General features: G+C 44.3%; 1 protein-coding gene across 3 annotated transcripts in view; it reads left to right on the top strand.

The window, feature by feature from the left end:
- The window catches only part of KIF5C (kinesin family member 5C), a 147674-nt gene that overhangs the window by 47057 nt on the left and 78253 nt on the right, over nt 1-22364 (top strand). For all 3 annotated transcript variants that reach the window (XM_025856125.2, XM_073884202.1, XM_073884198.1), the window contains exons 2-7: nt 972-1062; nt 8001-8074; nt 14930-15034; nt 19007-19055; nt 19327-19382; nt 20783-20870. In XM_025856125.2, the coding sequence (XP_025711910.1) occupies nt 972-1062; nt 8001-8074; nt 14930-15034; nt 19007-19055; nt 19327-19382; nt 20783-20870 (463 nt within the window). The remainder of the gene's footprint in view (nt 1-971; nt 1063-8000; nt 8075-14929; nt 15035-19006; nt 19056-19326; nt 19383-20782; nt 20871-22364) is intronic.

Raw genomic sequence — 22364 nt, 5'->3', positions numbered from 1 at the left:
GCAGAGCTTCTTCCCTTCCTTTCTGACAGTTACTTCCTTGAATGGCACATGGCCCAGTGTCAGACCAAACCCCAAGAGCCTACACCTGGGGCAGTCACTTGATTTATTTTTATTGTACAGAAGAGCCCTCTGTGACTTGGAGGCCTCCACCAGTTAAGGCATCACTTATACACATGAAGAAAACACTAGAATTCTTTGGGATTCAAAGCAGTAATATCTTGCTGTGAAGAGCGGCATCTTAAATTTGATCATGGCATCTTCCCATTGAATAAAATCCAAGCACGTTCTCTGAGCTAACTGTGCCTTGCATTAAGTGGCTCCTGATTTCCTTTCTCACCTCCTTTTGTGCCACGCTCTAGTTCCTTAAACGCTCCAGACGCCTTCCTGTGTGCTCTACCCTCTGTGCTGTCTTCCGGGTTCTTCCATGGCTCTTCCCTTGCCTCAGTCTTTCCGATCCTTTAAAGATCCACTTAACTGGCATTTCCTCAGGGAGGCCTGCTTTGCTCTCTCCATCTTCCCCTCTGTCTCATTATTTTGTGCCTAGGCATTGTGTAGTTCCCCTGGTGTTTGCTTTCTTGTTTATTAGCTTTCTGCCACACTTGAGTGAATGCTTTATAGGCCGGACTGTTTTCTGATTTGGTTAGCCGCTAGTCTAGTCCCTGGTTCAAAGGAAGCTCTCAAAAAGTAAATGAATGGATGAAGCTTCAGCTTACTTTTCATCAGAAAAAGTGTTTCAAGTAAAAACAAAAAAAAACCCTTTTTTTTTTTTCTTTCTCAGATTCTCAATGTGCAAAACATATATGCCCATCATACGTGTGTGTTCGCACTGTAATAATTCCCTAGTCTTGGTACGGAACTGCCTTCAAGGAGAGGGTTTGTGATTTAGTGCCTGTGGTCTTAACTACTATTAGTGCTTTTTATACCTAAACTTCTAATGTGTTTTCTCCGCCCTTTCGTTTCGTCTTTTTTAGCAAGGGAAGCCATATGTCTTCGATAGAGTGCTGCCTCCCAGCACGACCCAAGAGCAGGTTTACAATGCGTGTGCAAAGCAAATTGTCAAAGGTAAGTGCTATTTCTTTATTTCCTCCTGGGCCTTTCAGAGTAATTGAAAACATTATTAAGTGATATTTGCAGCCTAGGAATCAATGTGCCTTGACTCTAAGCAGAGGCCTGCTAATTGGAAACACTGAATTATTGCCCGAGCTCTGGCCCTGATTTGCTATGATGTCAGGCAAGTTCTTGAACCTCTCTATACCTCCTCGCCAAGGAAATTTCTTTATTCTTTTGCCACCTTTTTGGCAGAGTTATTCTGCCACCTAGAAGCTTAAAAGCTATGGTCACACTATTTCTGTAATGGTTTTAAAATACTGCTGTAGGTATAAGGCCTCCTTTTTACTTTGTAGGAGACAAAAATATATTTCTGATGCTCCAGTTGTATATTTTTGGCTGATTTATTTTGTTCATCTGTCTCTTCAGGCAGAGGCCTTACACGTGGAAAATTCTTGGGCACCAAGGAATTTTCTGCAGAATCATAAAATCACATCACCTTGTTGGTTACTGAGCTGTTCTTGCTACTCAGCATTCCTTAAATATACTTTCGTCTAACCCACTTTCAACCTTTCCACCCAGATACCAACATTTGTTCCTCCAAATAGATAGCCTGAAGCCTAAAATTGTCTTAGAGATCAGCTGTTTCCTCTGGGACTGGCCTTGGCCCTGAAGGATTTGTGTCAAAATCACAGCAGGGAGATGAAGCAATTTACACATTGTTCTACCTTGCCCTTTCAAATCAGGGGCAGGCTGGAGCTTGCCTTGGGGGAGCTTGCCATCTGGCCAGAGCCGAGGGGCATCTCCTGCTACTTTGTTTTTCGTCTTCGAACCTTAACCTTCAACTCTGAATGCTATGACAGCTGTGCTCTCAAATGTCCTGATGTTGCCACCTTTATAGGTAGCTGTAGATTTAAAGAGCAAAAAAGCAAAAACAGAATTCAAAAAGCACCTTGTCGTGCAAGATGTGCTTGTTTTTGGAAGCTGAGCTGACTAACCTAACTATTTGAAATTCATGAAAGCCAGCCCTGGGTGCATCTGTTCGATTAGTTCTGACCCCGGACACCTGCGTGGGAGATGCTGTCAGTATGTAATGTTCCTCGCTGAGGTGTATGGTTGTTCAAATTCCGGTTGCAGACATCAATTAATTTTGAGGGTCTTCACAGTGAGATTATTACAGAAAACAGAAGAGAAAAAACATGCCTGAATTTGGGCTTTTCTTGAATTAATACTGTGGGCCTGTATCTGGTGGTAATGTTTGTTTTCTCTCTACTTCTATTCTTTGTATCTCTTCCTGTCTAAAAATGTTTTCTCTCTCTCTCTGGAGTGTGTTGTTGTAGTTTGCTCCTAGGCAGCCTTCCTTCCTTTCCATTAGCAGACTCTTCCTTATTTTTATTAAAGTAAGATTAATCACATGTGAGCCATAATTTCCCTCTTTTTCTCTCCCCTTCCATTATCAGAACCAAATAGTATTTACCACGTGCTGTGCCAAGCATGAGGTCCATTTAAATACATCTCTAAGTTGATGTTGTAATTAGAGATGGATGCACTCCAGTTTTTAAAAATCCTGTGATTAACAAATAATCATAATCTTTCAGTCTTCATTACTGGAGAAGTTGGGTCTCTTTCAGTGTCTGGTGTTTCTGAAATGTCAGAAATAGGCAGTCCTTGGAAAGTTCTCGTGAAGATGTGACCTAACTGGATAACTTGAGGCCCAATATATGGTGAGCCACAAAGAAAACCATTTAGGGTAATGTTAGACTCTGACATGATACGATAAACTGATACTTTTCAGACACTATAAATGTAATGTGAGCATACTCATTTTGTAACAATAAAGAGTTCTTTCTTCTTCCTTGAAAGGAAATTATTAGGGGATGACGAAGGCCTAATTTAACTTTTTTTAAATATCCACTGAGGCTAGCATGAGGGGAAGTGGCGGTGTTATTTCTGCATCAGCAAGGTGGAATAGTTACTAGGTACAACTGAGGTTTCTTTTGCCATGACAAGTCCTATTTAAATCAGGAAAGGAAGGTGGTGCTGTAGGGGCCTCTTTTTCTAGAGGCCAGGAATTCAATCAGATAACTTCTGAAGGTCACCGCAGCTCCCGCAGTTCATGGTAATGTGGTGGACTGGTGAGATTTTCTTTCAAGGCTATCTGAACCCTTAATGTTTTTGAGATCAGGAAGATTCCTTTTAACTGGATGGCTTTATTCTCTCTTGGTTTTTTTCATTCCCTTCACCTTCACTGGGTTTTTCAAAACATATTTCAAACATTTGATTGTAGAATTCTGGTACCTCCCACACTCCCATCTCTGTCTGGTGTGTGTTTTTCAAAATGTTGCCTGAAAGAGTATGTAGAATTCTCCGTTTCCTCCAGAAGAGCTTATAGGATTTGTGACTCTCAGCATGGTAAATAGGAAGGTTTCTGTGGACGCGCTAAGAATTAAAAACCATGGTTACTGCTCGTCATTGTTGGAAGTACGGGGACCTATGTCCTAGTCTACAGAAGTCACTCTGGACATTTGCCTTTCAAATTAACTAGATGTGGACTCTTCAGGGCTAGAGAAGGTGGTTCCTTGTTCTCTAGATGTAATTTGTTTAGGCTTCATTCATTTGGTTGTTTATTTTATCCATTCCTTTATGCAAGGATGTTAAGTATTTACCGTGTGATGTAAGCACTGCTACGGACTAGAGTCACCAAGATGTGTAAGACTGTCTGCGAAAAACTTCACGTATAGGGAAAGAGACCGATGCATCCGTAGGTATACCTATGGGTAGTACGTGCTTTAAGGTGGCCGTGTGCAAAATGCTGTGGGATCACAGAAGAAAGTCACTTGGGACCGATTTTGGTGAGTGGGGAATGAGGATTGGGGAATTAAATTAAGGAAGGCTTCTTGGAGAGGATAGGTCCTGAAGACTATAGAATGTAGCAGGGCTGTACAAGCACAAAGAACAGCAAAAGTGTAAGGACGCAGATTATATGGCATGTTTGGGAGATTTAGGGTGTTGCAGGGTACCTGGGGGCTGGGACTTAAAAAGGTAGGCTGGATCAGAGTTTGGTGGAAATGGATGGGCTTTGCCCTTCAGGCAATGTGGACTCATTGACAAGTTTTAAGCTCAGAATACTATAAGATCTACTTTATTACATGATATGTGACCCTTAAGAAGAAATATATATATATTTGGCTACCGTTAACTGTCAGGCACTGTCTATGCACTTTACATATGTTATTGTATTTTTTAAGTCTCAACAGTTTTATGAGGGGTGAGCATTATTGTTCCCGTTGTACTAAGGAGGAATTCGAGGTCAAATAACTTGGCCAGGTCAGTTAGGGGCTGGTGAGGCTGGAACCTGAGCCTGAGTTTGCCTGTCTTCCTTGAATTTTTCTGCACTATCCTTCCCCCACTTTTCTGGTGAGCTCATAACGAGCATTTAGTAACAATTTATGAGTTGTTACTTTTCTATCAGGCCATATGGACTATTAACCAAGCATTGCAAAAAGACAGGGATCGGAATGGCGGTGGGGAAAGGGGGTAGGGGGAGAGAATAGAGCTTGCGGTCCCAGAGCTGGGGGGTGGCCCTGCCTGTCTTCCAATAGTGAGATGCGTTTCCATTCTGAAGATGCGGCAGAGCTCTTCCCCTCAGACTGGCTGGCCCGCCGTTCTGGTTTGCCACCAGTGTGCAGTAGGTCTGCCTGGGGGCGTATGTCCACTTGAAGAGTTTGGTTGGCCAGCCAGAGCCTTAGGATCCCAAGGCAGGGATGACTTGTCAGTCACTCTTGCCACTGACAGGCCACCGTTTTACCTGGGGCGTTGGTAGGAGGCCATGACAGCCTTCTCAGGAACTCATATGATTACATTGTCCCCAAAGTCTTATGCAACAGTGAAACTAACTCTTCTGCTCTGGCAAGATCTGGACTCAGAACTAGCAAAACCTAGGATGGAAAACTGGCAAGAGGCGAGAAGTGTTTTCAAGTACCCCACTCTTCACCCTCCTCTTCCCACCTGCAGTGGCCTCCCTCTTTGGGTTTGCTTGGTTGCCGGACGGACGTGTGCTGTCTTTGTGGGTGCCACTGGCTGTGTGGCGTGAGCTGAGATCACATCACGCCAGAGCCTGTCACAAAGCAGGGTTCTGTCTGGCCGAGCTGGCTCCTGGCTCTGCGGCTGGCACATAGACATGGTCATTCTGCTACAGGAGAGGCTCTGAAACAAATGCTTTCCTTGGGCCCAGGAACTGTCACTCAGTGTGATGAAAGTGCCTTTTTGTGGGCTGTTTTTCTCTTAGGGTCGGGTGGGGGTGTTGTGTGGCTCGGTGTGGCGCTCTCCCATCCTGCTTTCCTTGGCGGGCGCTCCGGCCTCCTCCATCCCAGCACTCCAACCCAAATGCACTGTGTGTGCTCACTTCCCCTTCTGCTTCTCCTCTCCCCTGATAATCAGACATAGACGAGGTTAAACACACCAACCCCCACAACCTGGAGTTTGGAAGAAAATTGAGAATGCTGGGTTCGACGAGCTTTTTCTTTTCTTTTTAAAATTACCATTTAATTCACACTTGAGTTGATAGAGGGCATCGGCTCTGTTCAACCTTGAACACTAGAGATAGGTTCTCCAACAATGAATTAATTGTAACATGATTGTAAATAGTACTTTAAAGACCAAGCCGAGTTTGTTCTGATGGGGTTTTATGTGCTCTCTTTTCCTTAAAAAAAAAAAAAAAAAAAAAAGTAATTGCACCCCGTGTTGAAATAGCAGCGACAGTCAAGGATTCTCCAAGTAGAGTCTCACGTGTTCCTTAGCCCCCTGCTCCAAAACAAGTGGTGCCCTCCATGAGCTCTTGTTTCCCTGGATGTGTCCCAGACCTTACCCTGCAGGAGTTTGGGGAACAGTAGCTAACTAGGAGTTAGTAGGATTGTGCATTCTGCTTAGGGAGGTTGGATTCGGAGGTGTGGCCCCGTCCAGGGGAGCCTGATTCAGGTGCCCTGGCCCCACTGCTTCGTGGCAGAGGAGGAAGCATGTGCCGGGTTTTCTCTCGTCTGTGGGGCTCTAGCTCTGAGCTGAGTTTTCTTTAGGGTGCGGCGCATTGCTCAGAGCCACCCCTGGCGTGCATGTGCACTTGCAGGGTCCCTAGTGGCCTCTTAGGAGCCGCAGAGGGAGCTGGACCTTGGCCTCGGCCTCCTTACCCCTGATCTAATAATGCCTGGGCCGGTAGGTCCCAGAGTGCCTCCTACACAGGGGCTGAAGGTAAGGAAGCCCGTTCAGTTTAGGGGGAGATGTGTGATTTCTAATGAACAGAAGCTTTAGTGCTGTGACTGTGGCTGGCATTCCTGGAGTTGTTTATGCCACGAATGTAGAATTTTAAAAGTACAACCGCAGGGTGGGAATCTCTTTCCTTGTGTCCCTCAAGTGCATGGCATTCATGGTCGCTTAGAGGTTCCCCACTCTGAATTTGTTCTCTGAGCAAGTTGGCATTTTCGTGAAAACTGAAGCTTGAACCTCCAACCCTTACACTGTGGTCTTCAAGTTTTTGCTTTTCCTGTTCCCCAGGAAACCATTACCAGAAGTTTGATGTGTGTGAACATTCTCTCCCTCCCTCCTCTCTCTCGATATAGCTTGACACAAACTCTCAAGGGCTGTTAGGATTAAAAAAAAAAAAAAAATTCTGCTGCTTAATTTCTCTTTTTTGTTTTTTAGCTTCCTGAAGGAAAATCCCACTTTCTTTTCCGACCCCAGTTCACACTCCAGTAACCTCAGATCAATAAAATGTATATTGAAAAAACTTTTAGAAAAGCTAACAAAAGAACAAAAATTACCTGGCATTGTGAGATTCAGAGAGGCCAGAACCACAAACCCCATCCAGCCTAATCAGGGCCTGAGCTGGAAGGAGCTGGTGGCTTGGCTTAATGAGTGAAAAGGCCAGTGGCCCCGAAGAGGACACCTCAGGAGGGGGGTTCCTCTTGTTGCCCCCACTGTCCTTTCAGGAATGAGACTTCCTCCCCTTATGTAGAGATGTTGGGTCAAGGATATTAATCATGTACTATTTCCCTTTTGGTGATATTGATGCAGATGAAGGAGGATTGAGGGAAACGAGTGCTAAATATATTTTAATCACCTCTGCTGCGTGGAAGGAATCCCCACAGATAATCTTCAGTGCAAAGCAGCCTCTGTCTGCACGCCTCCCCCGTCCCTGTGTGAGATGGAAGCCAGCCGGCCGTGTGCGGGGCTTTGCACAGTGTGCTCATTGTGTAATTAAAAGAAATTCCTGACGCTGATGGGCCTGGGCCGTCCTGCTAGCACAATCACCGAAAAAACAAAGGCCATAACTTTGAGTGAGGGCCCCGGTGGTTTCCGGGCTGATTGGATTGTCCCCGTGTGGCTGGGTTCACAGAGTGGGGCCCTGTCCCCCCCAGCTCTGGACTTGCTCTGTTCTGAAGGGGCTCCAGACGGCCTTCCAGAGCAACATCCCCAAGGAGCTCGCCTGCACCGGCGTTTCAACTGACCCAAATCAGATCTTTCGGAAAGAAACTCTATTCCGTATCTCACTCCAGAGACTCAGGACACTGATAATGTTTTTCTTCCTCCTCTTAGGAGATCAATTTAGAGAAGAAAATTCAAGTATCTTTCTGCTAAAAAGAAAGCGTACTGCTCGATATCTGTCTTAATGTTGACGTTACTAGGAGAGAGGGTGTCTGCCTCTCTTTCTTTCTTTCTTTCTTTTTTTGCCTCTTTCTTCATTAATATATTCTGTAGGAATGTGAGTACATTTCTTATTTGTGGAACAGTTTTTGCTTTTATCTCACAATTCTATTTAAAATGCATATGGAGTTGAAATACATCATTTGTGTGAAAAATGTGATGGGCCATTTGGAAAATGTAATTTTTAAAATATGGAACCAACACTAGCATACGATCAAAGTAATGAGTTAATTTTAATTTCTTTTTCTTGCTTGCAGATGTCCTTGAAGGTTATAATGGGACGATTTTTGCATACGGACAGACCTCATCAGGAAAAACGCACACCATGGAGGTAAGATTGTGGCGTGCCATGAGGCATTCTCGGGGGGGCTCAGCAGCACTGTGTGACCGGCCACATTCAGGGGCATGCAGCCCCTTGGCTGCGCGTGAGAGAGTGGTTAAGGGACTGGTCATGTTTGACCAATTTATTTTGTATTTGTGGAGTTTCAAAATAATGGTAATAAAATCTCAGGGGTTCAGAATTTTAAAAAAATCCTTTGTTGGTAGCTCTCTCAAAATGGTAATATAGTACATTCTATAAAAAAAGACATCAGTAAGCTAAACGGTGGTGTGAGTATCTTTATGGACTGTGACCCTAATCTCAACTGAGAAAATCTGTTGTGAGAATCGTTTATACTAAGGAAGGCCACTCTGGGGAGGTGAGTTTCCTCAGAGGAAATTAAAAAACTGTAGGACAGAGATGTAAAGAAGTTGGCTTGTGGACCAAATTCAGCCCAGAGACATATTTTTGTTTGGCCTGCACCATGCGTTTTTAAAATTTTTTAATTTATTATTATTATATGTATTTTTTAATTGCAGGCAGTGCTTAAAATGGGATGATTTCACACAATTCTGAGTTTCCAAATTTGGTTGAGAATTCTGAAGATCCTACAACTGGGCGAAATTTCACCATAATATAAAGTGTAGGCTTCACTAGCTCAGAGATCATCATTGTCTTGTTCACCTGTTCATTCACATTTCCGAAGGAAAACCCCACTTTCTTTTCTGACCCCAGTTCACACTACAGTAACCTCAGATCGATAAAATGTATATTGAGAAAATTTTTATTTCTAGTGCAGGGAACAGCGGCTGTCATCCAGGAGGGGTTTGATAAAATATTTGTTAAATTGGTAGCCTCGGGATGACCGTGGCCAACCCTTGTGTGTGGGCTGTGCGGTCCAGTCCACGCCAGCCCCCTGCATGCACACTGTGAGTACAGACTGGCGAGGAGCATCCTCTGTCGTTAACGTACACACCTGACCTCTGTGGGCGTGTGAAGGTGCGAGCCCAGCTCAAAGTCTGTGGCTGTGGAGCCCTGTGGCTCCAGGCTGTCTTCCAGACAAGGCACGTCTGCAGATAAAATTGGCCCCTTTACCTCTTCTTTCCCTGCTTTTGTCCTCCTGTAAGCCCTTCAGGGCCGGATATTCTTCTAAGGCTAGGCTCCCCTGACAGATGAGAAGAGTGGTTATATGGTTACAAGACACTGCGCAGAGCAAGTTTGGGGAATTCAGCTTACAAGCAGCAGGGCAAGATGAATCCTTGATCCTTCAAGCTTAGGATTTTCATTTACGGTACCCTCCTGGGAATGTTACTGAGAGACATCTGCTGCAGAATCAGTTTAGCTTTATGAATCATTCCTATTGAAGAGGCGATTTCAAAGGCACGAGGCTAAAACTCTTGGGGCTCTGATGTTCTGCTCACACCGATTTCAAGTGTGTGTGTGACTCTGGGGCATCTCATTTCTGTTGTGTTGACTCACTTTCACCCATTTTGCAGGGGACAGTGGCTCCGAGATCACACAGATTAAAGGAAGCACAAGGTTTATTTGCCACTGCTTCTGGACGGAGCAGGACTGTTCCCTGACACCTGAGCCTTGGCCACACTCTCCTCTGCATCTCCCATTCTTATGCAGTACACCTTGGAGATGCAGGCACGGCCCTTTGCCCTCGTCTCTTACTGGGTCCCAGACCCTTATAACCTTCCCGGCACTAGCAAAGTTGCAGTTCTGTATTTCCTAAGCAACTCCAGTAGCCATGACAAAAGCTCCTTCATAGGCCATAAGGCCTAAGCGGGATGGGGGGGGGGGGGACACATCTCATGAGGGTGTCCATCAGTCTGTAGGTTTTTGGAACATTACCAAACAATATACAAAATAACAACAAAAAATGCAGTATTTAGAATCCCCCAAACCATAAGGACTGTTTACAAGAGTGACCTTTTTAGCTTTGGGATTAATTTGTCTTTGGGAAATAGGTATTTGCTCAATGTCAGAAATTTAAATTGTAAACCAGCAAAGGAGAGACCTGTCCCCAGAGTAAAATCTTAGTTTGTGTTGTGTGTGGGGGGATGGGGCGCGAATCAGTGGGTGTTAGGAGATGGCAAAGACGTATACCAGCTTTTTAAAATGAAAATCGGAAATGTTTTGTTACGCGAGGGTATCTGGAGCCCTGGGCGTCTGACGGCATGAGCCTTACAAGGCCTGCAGCACCGCTCAGCCAGAGGGGTTCGGGGGGACCTAAAGGGAACTGGCTTCTAATGCAGGTTACTCTCACAGTTGCCTAAATTCTGTAGCTTTTTCATCCACGTCAGTTTTAAAAGGTTGATTGCAAGGGGTGCTTTTCTTTATCATGACTTCTGAAGATCGTGAACTTATGCCCATAGGAGGGAGGGGCGGGGCGGAGGGGAGCCCTTTCCTAGCCCACTCCCCAGCACACACGCTTAGTCTGGTTCTTTCTGTCCAGTGGGTATAGATTGGAGAGAAGGTAGGAGATATGTTAGCCGAAAACAGGAAAGGAGGAGCCCCGAGCTGAAGTCGTAGAGACTGTGGGAGACTGAGAAATCCAGGACCCTGGAATGCAATTAAATTAAAAACAACAACAACAACAAAAACCCTGCAAGGGCTTGCACCATCTGAAAGGATTTTATGTATTCGGAATTATACATTGTGATCTTTCAAAGGCTTTTTTGGAAGGGGATGTTAACTCCCTGAATGGACAGAGCTGTCACATTTTAAAGCTGTTTTTCATTTTAATCCCCTCATTTTTGGTCTGACATCCAGTGGTGATTCCATTACCTTCTATTGAGGAGAATAAACAGATAAGCCTACGTGAAATTGGAAAGATTAGCTTCTGAAGATGGAGCATTTAAGGCAGATTTTCAGTAAAAATATGAAACACTTGACAGTGTTGATGCCAAGGTTGGTAGGACACCGTCATGCACTGGGCCCAGGGCGTGTGTGGCCAAGTGTTCCCAGGCCTGGGTTGGGGGAGGGCTGCTGGGGGGTGCTGGCTACACGGGGAAGAGAGGGCTGGACCTTTGTTCGGCCTGTGGTGCTGGGAAGGGCTTCTCTGGGCCCCGTGCCTGGCTTTATGGCCCTCCTTGGCACAGATTTAGATGGATGGAGACACGCTGTTTTTCCTTCTGCTCAAAGGGACACCTGGAGCCCATGGAATGGTGCAGGCCACCCCACTGCTGAACCGAGCCTGCCGAGGGATTTTTAATGGGCCTGTCCGAGGGCATTGGTGCTCGTGTGAGCTGACAGGCTGCCTGCTTTCCCATCTTAAGTGTTTCAGGAAACTGTCCTGCTTGGGAGGTTGAGGAGGCACCTGGGGCTGGAACAAAGGGAGTCTTGTTCTGTGGTTGATGGCCCGCGTCTGGTTTCTTCTTTCACACGTGCCCCAAGAAGGCCACATTCAGAAGTGGGAGAAGTTTTTGAAGAGGATTATGTAGGATCCAAGTATAAAAATGTTCTTTTTGTTTTCTGAGAGTTAAGAAAAGATGATGAAGTGGGACACTCCTTTGCTACTGAAGTCCATCCCGATCCTTCAGCCAACTGAACTTGTCCTGACTCTAGAAGGGCATTATTCCTCCTCAGTTCCTATGCCTTTGCTACATTACTGTCCTCTCGGCTTCCCTGCTGCATCCTCTTTGCCCACCCTCATCTTCCTCCTCTCTCAAGATTTGGTGTCCCTCAAGGAAGCCATCCCATATCACCCCAGCTGGAAAGCACTCTTTTGTTCTCTGAATTTTTACCGCTCTCTGCTTTTTTACCACCTTTTGTTGCCTGAGGTGACTATTGCGTATGTGTAGATGTGTATTTTATTTGCAAAAAAGAGTGAAGACCTTTATGGAACACCTATCTCATGCAAACACACCACACACATCAACACCCCCTCAACACCACGCACACCACATGCTACATACATCACACACATCCACACCATATACCACGTATACCCCCCACGTGTGCGCACGTGCACACACACACACCACACATCAACACCCCCTCAACACCACGCACACCCACATGCTACATACATCACACACACCCACACCATATACCATGTATACCCCCCCACGTGTGTGCACGTGCACACACACACACACACACACAACACCCCCTCAACACCATGTACACCCACATGCTACATACATCACACACATCCACACCATATACCACGTATACCCCCCACGTGTGCTCACGTGCACGCACGTGCACACACACACACACACACACACACACCACACCACACACATCAACACCCCCTCAACACTATGCACACCCACATACTACATACATCACACACAGCCACACCATATACCACATATCCCCGCCCCCCCCCCCACAGATTGTCTTGGCAGGCTCAGTTTACTGAACATAAAGGCTCAGTTCTCACCAGTCTTGGGCTTATGGGCCAGATCAAGCATCCCAGCCCCGAAACCTGTGGTAGATTTGAGTATTACTTCTATGACCGTAGGAATGGGAGGTATCGTTGTGCCTTCTCCAAATAAACGTGTGCTTCCCTCTCATGTGATTTTTGGGTGTGGGCTTCAGGGAAACGACACAGGGAGTATCCCAGACTCATGCCTGGTTCTGTCTTGGTTCTTACCCTGACAAAGGCAAACAAAGGGATGTCAATATTTGTATAAGCTAGGAATCGATTGGAAGATAAATCTTTTGGAAGGGAAAGCATCTAGGGAAACAGATTTGAGTCATTTATAAATGATTTTTGGATTATCTCTCATCCTTTGTCTGTGGACCACTGAGTAGAAGCTAAAGGATTATGATGGATTATTGAAGGGTTCTGGGGGGAGCGTGGGGGGCACTCCTCAGACTCTCGGGTGGATTGGCCCAGTGGCCTCACAGCATTTGACTGGACAGAGATCTGTGTTTTCACTGTTCATGTCATTTCTGTCAGCAATTTGCACAGTCCTGAGCCTGTGGGGTCCAATATTTGATGTTTATGATGGCCTATGAGAAGTAAGCTTACCAACATTTGAGAGATTCTGAGTCTCAGTCATTTAGGGCTGTTTTCCTAAGATATATTGTCATGGCCTGGGATTGAAATGTATTTTCAGACTCTTCAGGTCAAATAAACCATTACGACTGCTTGTTGAGAACCTGATATGAGCTCAATAATATAATGCTAACATTTATTGTTTCTAAGCACCTTATTTATACTGCTTAACTTAACTTCTACAGTAAATCTATGCAGGAGGCACTGTGCTAAGTGTCCTAAGCAGTGGGAAGAAATACATACGCACTGGCCATCTTGCCCTCAAGGACTGTTCAGTCAAAGAGCCATATAAACACATCACATGATTTAGGATTCTTAGCACATGAGGGCATTCCAGGGGAATACCCATTTTCCCAGGTAAAAGAGCTTTGCCAGAGGCCAGATGTATCTAAATTCAGCTTTTCCCTTGCTTTCAGTAGAATGGAAGGTTAGGGATCAGGTGTGCAAAGGAGGATTCATAACGTAAAGTGCTTTGTGGCCTGGAGTTAGTGCCCGAGTCCACGTGACTTCTTGCTTTAGGTAACTCAAATGTTGGCTTGAAAGTCAGCCTGTCAGAGAGGCACTATGTGGTGAACACCCCCCCCCAAAGAATACAGAAGATCTGATTGAGGAAAACAAAGCAGATCTTCCAGGTGTCAGGCAGATTTAGAACAAGGATATGAGTCATAGGGTTGGTAAAGGTTGCTGAGTGAAGAGTAAATGGGTTTTGTACTTTTCTTCCAGTTCCATTTTTCCTAGCGTTTTGTAACTTTCTGAAGGTCTCAAAAACGCTGGGAATTCTGTTGCCAGTCATTAATTTAGACCTGCACACTTTGTGTTTGTGCACTGATGCTTAATTTAACATGGAACAGGACAGAACTTGGAGCATGGGAATAAGGAAGGCTCTCTGGGAGTCCTTGCTGAAGCTGCTGTTTAAATACTTCTAGAACTCTTGTTTAGGAATGGCTTTCAGATACTATGGCATATCTTTTTGAAAATCTTCAGAAGCAGCAAATCTGGATCTTTAAAAATGGATTTAGTAAAATAGTTCAAGTCACAGAAAAATTCATCTATCCCTTCACCCCTTGGATAAAATCTCTCTCAAACCTCCTTAGGGTTGGAGGAGGTTGCTGGCTGCATGTAGAAGGGAGGGCTGGAGCTGTCTGGTAGAAAAAAGGGATAAAAGAATAAGAGAATATCTTACAAGTGAATTTAAGTATTAGAAATAGCAAAAAATTAAAAAAGAAACAGCTAAAAATTTTTTGTAACATTTCAGGCTGGGAATTATAGACTTTTAAGAAATTGATAGAATGGCTTTTCTTGATTGGTTTGTGAAGTGATACTGAAGGTATTTCTAGAATAAGATTATTAAAATTTTTGAGCAATGATGACATTAATGAAACTCTCAGCTCTCAAGCTGGTTTTATTAAAGGAGATTAATTTGGACTTACACATTCTGATCAGTTTGTAAAAATTTCAAAACAAAGACCCATTTAGTGTGTGATAGTCACCATATAATCCCAGTCCTCCTGTGTTCCTCCCCTCCTCCTTTCTACCCACACCCTCACCCACATACACCGATTTGCTGCCCTGAGTGGCAGCAGAAGCAAATATTTCCAAGCCCCAGAGCCTGACAGAACAAGCTCTCTCCTGCTGGGTAAAAAGCAACACGTTGAGTTATTTCCATGAACTTTTGGGCTGTTCGCACGTCAGGTGGACCTCCAAGGATCTGGCAGTGTATGTGTGTGTGTGTGGGGGGGGTGCTCCCTCTTCCACAGAGTTCTGTTATGAAAACCAGTGTGGTTCCTTCTGTCTTCCACATGTTTCCTGGCACTCTTTAGCTGCCTGTGCTTGTGTTCTTCCCTCACTAGGGGAAGCTACATGACCCTCAACTCATGGGGATCATCCCAAGGATTGCACATGACATCTTTGACCACATCTATTCCATGGATGAAAACCTGGAGTTTCACATCAAGGTAAGTGCTATTGATTAAGTCTAAAGAGAAAAAACTGGGCCCCAAATCATGTTTTAGTTTTCCTCTTTTTATGTGTTTATAAAAGATTATTTTGATCTATTTTAAATGAAATGCTGTGGTAAGCAAAGCAGGTGAATACTAAGGAAATATCGAGATAAAAGCCTTCTTTAGGATGGAATCATCTTGATGGTTATCTGAATTCTACCCTTTACCCAGTGGATTTCTATAGATATGACTGGAATGTGTCCGTGATTGGGTTAGGACAGCATTTCTCAAAGTGTGTTCCATGGAACACAGTACCTCATATTATTAATAGGTGGGCTATCAGGGAAAAGGCTTATGGGGCCAGATAAGCTGGGAAAATGTTTTGTTGAACAGTGTTAAATTCATCACGAGTTTAATATGCTGTTATGTAATCCAATTCTACAAAGGGGACATGTAGTAGATTACATTTTCCGGCTTATTTGACCGTGTACATATTTTTCCCCTTTTGAGGTTATGATGGACTGGTGTTTTGAGGGGCACACTGTGACAAGTGTTGGGGAAGGGTGTTATCCTTCCTGGTTTTTGTTTTTAAACCAGAACCTCTGTTCCAACTTAAATTTGAATTGGAAGAGAGATTTTTCCTCTCTTAACTATAGCTGTTAATTTATAACACTGGATATTAAGGATACATTCATTGGAACTCCTTTGTTTTCAAGTAACTGAAAGCCACTTGTTTAAGCAAATAGAGGAAGTTGTTACAAGATACAAAATTTGTTAGTAGGCGTGGGGCTCAGGGGTTGTGGAAAAGCAAGAAATCCAGACCCTGCTCTTCCTGTAAAAATTTTTTTAAATAAAAAAAATTGAGATATAATTCATTTATCATAAAATTCATTTTTTAAAAGTGTACAGTTTGATGGTTTTTATTATATTCCCAAAAGTATACAACTGTGATCACTGTCTAATTCCAGAACATTTTCATCACACCCAAAAGAAACCCCATCCCGGTTAGAGTCCCTGCATTTCTCTCTGCTTGCTTTATCTTTTTTGGGGGGAGGTGGGTAGGGAGGGAGAAGGCACCATGGCCACTCCTGTTCCATATCCCTTATTCCCAATTCCTGATTCCCTAGGGAAGGGGCTCATTGGCCTAGCCTCCAGTTGGGTTGCCCCCAGCTCTGACAAGCTCTGTCCAGGATGCACATGGCTGGCTGTGTCCCCACCACAGCAGCTGGGAACGGTGTGGACGGGGGATGAGGAAGAGACAGGGTCAGTTCTAAGAAGAAGACTTGGAGCAGAGCAGATGAGCCAAGAGGCTGACCATGCCTTTTGAGGCAGGGACCTTAGTGCACTAGGCCCATCGTTTTAGAGATGAAGAACCTGAAGTTTCAAGACATAGCGCTGGATGACCAAAGTCACACATCGGTTATTGGCTGAGCTGAGATTAGACTCTTGATCTGACCAACCCGACATGCAGCACCTTTCCCATTATCTTAAACTTCCGCCCTTGCTTACTTCTGCTATGTACCTTTCCTAAATTATATCAAAACAAGGCAACAACTATTTGCTCCATCATAAATTAGATCCAGGAAGTCTTTTTACTTTACAAATCCTTTTCCTCCCTTCGTTGGCTAACACAGGTGTCTCCTTGCCAGGGTTCTTTATAACGAAGGATACAGAAGCCTGTAGCTTTGATGGGATCAAGATTTAGGAGCTTACTACGTCTTTAAGGCTGTTTGCATTTAAATACCTTAAACTACTGTAGGGTTCTTACGGGATAATCCTGGAATAAGATGTTAAACCAATTATTGCCCTCAAAGTAGGGTCTTGTAGTAGAATCTTATTAAGGTAAGAACAGCCCCAACATAGGGTGGGGAGAGGGGGCTGTTGGGAAGAGAAGGAACAGCACCCAAGTCTCCAGGGCTGAATTTACAGTCTTCCTGTTCTGCATTTGTAGTTATGCTCACTTATTTCATATATCATAATTGCAAGTGGGCAGGCTAGCTATTGACTGCTCCATATTTTGAACTGAGTAGTGACAGTCTTAGTCAAGAAAAAGAGGCTTGATTAAAGCAGTATTGAAAATCTGTTCCTTAAAGTGAGCCCCATAGAGGTTCTAAATGTTATTTCTGAGCATGCTATGTCTTAATGCAAAAGAACACCTATTTATTTTTCTTCCACCTGGTCTCACAAAGTATTTGAAATGACAAAAAAAAAAAAAAATTCGTCCCCCCCGTCCCCCAAAAGCAGCCAGTATCTTCTGTGGTAAAAAGAAATTAACAAATCAGAGGTTATTTTTTTTCTTCTCATATTAAATGTGAACAGGATTTTAATTGCCATATTTGCTAAATATGTAATTTATGACTGCTTCTTAGTGTAATTAAGTTCTCTGCAATCTCTGGAAATAAGGACACATGTACATGTCAAAGATAACAGGAGTCTTAATGAAACTAGACAATTTTGAGATGCACAGAATGGGTTGGAACCAGGGTTCAGTTGGCTACAGGGAGGCTGATTTAGAGATGTCTTAAGATTAGAGGTCAAACAGATCCTAGGATTCCAGCCACAGGGAGAAGTTTCAGGAGCAGTGAGTCTTTCCAAGGTCAGCTAGCTGTGTCTTTGATGCACGAGGCTTGGTGACTGGGGAGTTTGACAGATAATCTGGCAGGCTCAGGTTGTTAGGCAGAGGGCAACTTGGAGGGGATGCCCAGCTACACATTCCAGGGTTCGAAGCCAAGACCCCAGATCTCAGAGGAACTGGGAAGTCAGGAGGCTCCAGGACAAGGTAATGAACGGGACTGAGGGGTGAGGACTAGTACTGGGTTGGGGAGGCTTCACTGCCCCCAACCAGAGGCCCAAGAGCTAGGATGCAGGGATGAGGTTTCACCTATGGAGTTACACCCCAGCTTCACACTGTCCTTTCAACTTTTTTTTCTTTCTTAACAACTTGTTTGTTGATTCCTTTGTTTAGGTTTCAACCCCCCCCCCCCCCCCCCCCCCATGAACATGAGAGAAAGAAAGTTGATCTGGGAGGTGGAAGGCAGGTGTAGACAGAGTGCAGAATCCTAGAGAGATTTTTGATGTCTTTAAGTCCAGTAGTTTCATTTGACAGATGGGAAAACCGAGGCCTATAGTCTTGGTTACATGTGAATTAAACCTCCACGGTCACATGTCTAGTTCAAGTTGTTCTCAGGTGTCAACTGGTATCAGAACCACCTAGGGAGTTTAGAAACCAATTCCTTAGTTCTTGGAGATTCTGATTCAGGAGGTCTGCAGCTGGGTTCACGACTCCGCAGTTTCTACAAAGGTCTGAGTGAAGCTGATGCAGGTGGGGCTGGGGCTGGGCTCTGAGGATAATTGATTGGAAGGCTTCCTTTCCTCCTCACAGTCTAGTCTGTCTCTCACTAAATCCCGTTTTGTTCCAACCTTTCCTGGCCTCCCCAAAGCTGGCCACCATCAGCAGCTCTCTCCCCGTTACCTGGAGCTCTTGTAGCTCCAAGCAAACTGCCCTTATCCCGGTCCCCACTTCCTTCATGCAGATGTTTGGACCTGGTCTGGTGAGGGGGTCAACATCATGCATGAGGAGATGCCAACTGATTTTGACAATTACTCGCCAAGACCGTTTTCTGTTCCATCCTTGGTCCTACCTAGAGGTTTGCTTGGTGCTCATCGAGGGTGAAGGGTAGAGTCCACCCGTAAGTGACTGTCTAGTGCACAATGTAAGGAGCACCTGAATCGAGACCACAGGGGCTGTACAGCGTGGGGGGTGGCCCAGCCCGGCGGGGGCCCGCAGAGCAGGCTGACGTAGCAGGAAGCAGGAGAGCACAGGAGAGTCGGCTGGGGCTCTGTGCTGCAGGCCTCTGGATCCAGCTTTCTGCCCTTCTTCTTGCCCTTCTTAACTGTGCATGACGAAGACTTTTATGAGGTCTAATAATGATATTTTTCAAATACAGCATGGCATTTCTGTTTCAAACTCAATTTGTTCTTAACTAGGTTTCCTATTTTGAGATCTACTTGGACAAAATCAGGGACTTACTCGATGGTGAGTAACCTGAATGCTTGTCCTCTATTTGTTCTTTAACTAAGGTCTAGGGAGGTTGAAGTGATTCACAGCTCTTCTGCTTAAGGAATTAATGAAAGTTTATAGAGATGTTTTATTGCCTTTACACTATCTGCTTATTCTTAGCCAAGGCTTAAACTTGTGTATGGCAAAGAGATTAGATTTGCCTATCTTCGGTAACAATGTCTCTTTTTCCTTCAAGACAGAATCTTTAACTTTTCTTTTCTCCTCTGCATGTCGTCATTATTTGCAGTGTCCAAGACGAACTTGGCTGTCCATGAAGATAAAAACAGAGTCCCGTACGTAAAGGTATGAGGAAGCCTTGATGATGCAATTGACTTCTCTCCTGTCACTGTCATCATAATGGTTACCAGATATGCCCCGAATATTCCCTATAGAGTGTATGTAGGTGTTTCATCATGTTCCTTATATTTAATATCCATCTGGTTAAAAAACAGACATTTGATTTCTTCAGTCGTATCCCTGTGTGAATATATCACAGATGTCTAATCATATGAGGTAAGTGGAGAAGTGAACAAGTATTTATTAGTCACATGTAGAGGCTTTGCCAGTGGAGATAATTGTGTATACTTTGTAGTGAGAGCAAGCCTATCATAGCATTATGCTGAGAACTTCAAAGTGTCTAATTAAAGTTGGTGGCTAGCATGAAAGGCAAGGCAAAATTTCATCCATTTCTTTTTCTGTCACTGGTGTTCTTTATTTTCTGTTTCTACTGCTGTTGAGTATGCACAGGTACTTAAAAATCTAGGGAAAAGCTGGCATTTCTTTTATGGTTTACTTCTGGGTTTCCTAGGGTTTGCTCAAACTTCTCTTTGATGTAGAACTCAAGCCATAAGCCAGGAGGAAGAGCTGTTGGACCAACATGGCAGCCTTTGGAGAAATGGGAGAATGTTTAGCTGTCTTCAAATAGAGTTGCTTTCCAGTTTTGTTTTTTTTTTTTATTTTTAATAACCAATTTTTAGATCAGTTTTAGGTTTACAGAAAAATTGAGCAGAAAGTACAGACAGTTCTCATCTACCACCCCCAATCCCTTATTATTACTATCATGCATCTGTGTAGTACATTTGTTATAACTAATGAACCAATATTGATACATAATTACTAACTAAAATCCATAGTTTACATTAGGGCTACTCCTCATGTTATTTAATTCTACAGGTCTTTTTTTTTTTTAAAGATTTTATTTATTTGAGAGAGAGAGAGAATGAGAAATAGAAAGCACGAGAGGGAAGTGGGTCAGAGGGAGAAGCAGACTCCCTGCTGAGCAGGAAGCCCGATGTGGGACTCGATCCCGGGACTCCAGGATCATGACCTGACCCGAAGGCAGTCGCTTAACCAACTGAGCGACCCAGGCACCCATAATTCTACAGGTCTTAATAAAAGTGTAATATCATGCATTGTCTATTACAGAATCTTATAGAACAGTAGGAAGAAGATACCAGTTTGTTTGTTTTAAAGATTTTATTTATTTATTTGACAGAGAGAGACACAGTGAGGGAGGGAACACAAGCAGGGGGAGTGGGAGAGGGAGAAGCAGGCTTCCTGTGGAGCAGGGAGCCCGATGCGGGGCTTGATCCCAGGACCCTGGGATCATGACCTGAGCCGAAGGCAGATGCTTAACAACTGAGCCACCCAGGCACCCCAGCTTTCTAGTTTCTAATGGTTAACCTGATCTGACTCTTTTCCAGGGGTGTACCGAGCGGTTTGTGTCAAGCCCCGAGGAGGTCATGGATGTGATAGATGAAGGCAAAGCAAACCGACACGTGGCTGTCACAAGTAAGCATGGGGTGGTGTTTCCTCCCCTGTCACTTGGGATATGAATGTCTGCTCACCCACTGGGAGGGGTGGGTAATGAGGTCCCAAGCAAACAATGCCGGGGAAGGCAGTTATGAAGCAGTGGCTCGGAAGCAAGCACACAGGAGTGTGCAGGACGAGAGTATCTCAGCAGGTCGTGGGAAGCATGCCTTCTGCCGTTCAGGGAACTCTCGGGAATACTGGGTGAGGCTCGCTGGGCCCTGGTAGCCCCCTACATCTGGACACTGGGGAAAACCACCAAATCAACCAAGGAAAGGGGGTTAAAAGTCAGCTTCTAAATAACCACGTTATTGTTCAGGTTAAAAAAAAAATGCAAGCCAATACATTTTATATGCCAGTCATATGTGTGGAAAGAAACCCCAGTAGATTTCTACCCTGTTTAGAAAAGGAAAAGAAAAGCAAGGAGGAGCTCAGGAAGTGGAGCTGGGAGCTTTATTGAAAACCTTCCTATGCCATGTTAATAACAAACACATTCAGGCCAGCTTGTTTACCTTGCAGTTCCTTCCTTGGTGTGCATGCACGTCTCTGGGAAGCAGGTCCTATGTTAGAGCAGCAGAGGTTCCGGTCCCCCATCTTTGGGCTGGCTGTCTCATTCTGAGGGGTATGGACAAATCAGAGGGAGTTCGTAGGAGGAGTTGAGAGAACTAGGGATTTCTAGCTTGGAAGAAAGAAAAACTCTGAGGAGAACATAGGGACAGTGTAATATATTTCTTAACATGTTCAAGGTGCTGACATTAAGAAAGTCGGTTTGCTTTGTATGAACTGCATGGGTAGGCCACCCAAGATTGTCGAAGCTACCAGGAGGCAGGTTTTGACCGACCACAAGAACTCTGCTCCTGATAGCTGCCCCAAGGAAAGCCGGCTACCTGGAGGGGGAGGATTCCCTGTAGGGTATACAAGAGATGGAAGCATTGGTTGGTTGACTGGTCTAGCCTAAGTCTCTTCCACCCAAGGCTCTGTGATTCTGTCACCCAGTACCATAATTCTCTACCTTTTCTGTACCTCTGACATCCTATCAGAGGATATTCACACATGCGGCAGATTTCACAGTTGAGCCTAGACTAATGTATACAGTGTAGGTTAAATTCCACGTCTTTCTCTTCTGCTTTTACATACACTTGAAAGAACGTAAGACTGATATTCTTATAGTAATAGCATCTCTCATTTATGAAGAAGTTATTTATTTGAATTTTTAAGCTATTGTTAGTTGTGAATTATTCTTGGCATACTTGACAATCCATCTTGGCCCCTCGGTTCAGAACTGTAGGTGCAGAACATTAATTATTTTTCTTATCATTCTGGTAAGGTGGTTTTTAAAATTAGGCATAACAGAACTTACCATTTTAACCATTTTTAAGGGTATAATTCAGTGGCATTAAGTCCACTCATAATGTTGTGCCATCACCACTGTCTATTTCCAGAATTTAATAACCCCAAAGTTAAACCCCGGCCCAT

The sequence above is a fragment of the Callorhinus ursinus genome, unplaced genomic scaffold, assembly GCF_003265705.2.
Source record: "Callorhinus ursinus isolate GAN/ISIS: 27379988/994484 unplaced genomic scaffold, GSC_fseal_2.0 scaffold2, whole genome shotgun sequence".
In the NCBI taxonomy this organism is placed as follows: domain Eukaryota; kingdom Metazoa; phylum Chordata; class Mammalia; order Carnivora; family Otariidae; genus Callorhinus; species Callorhinus ursinus.
Note: the sequence above shows the minus strand (reverse complement) of the source record. Positions and strands in the feature narration are given on the sequence as shown.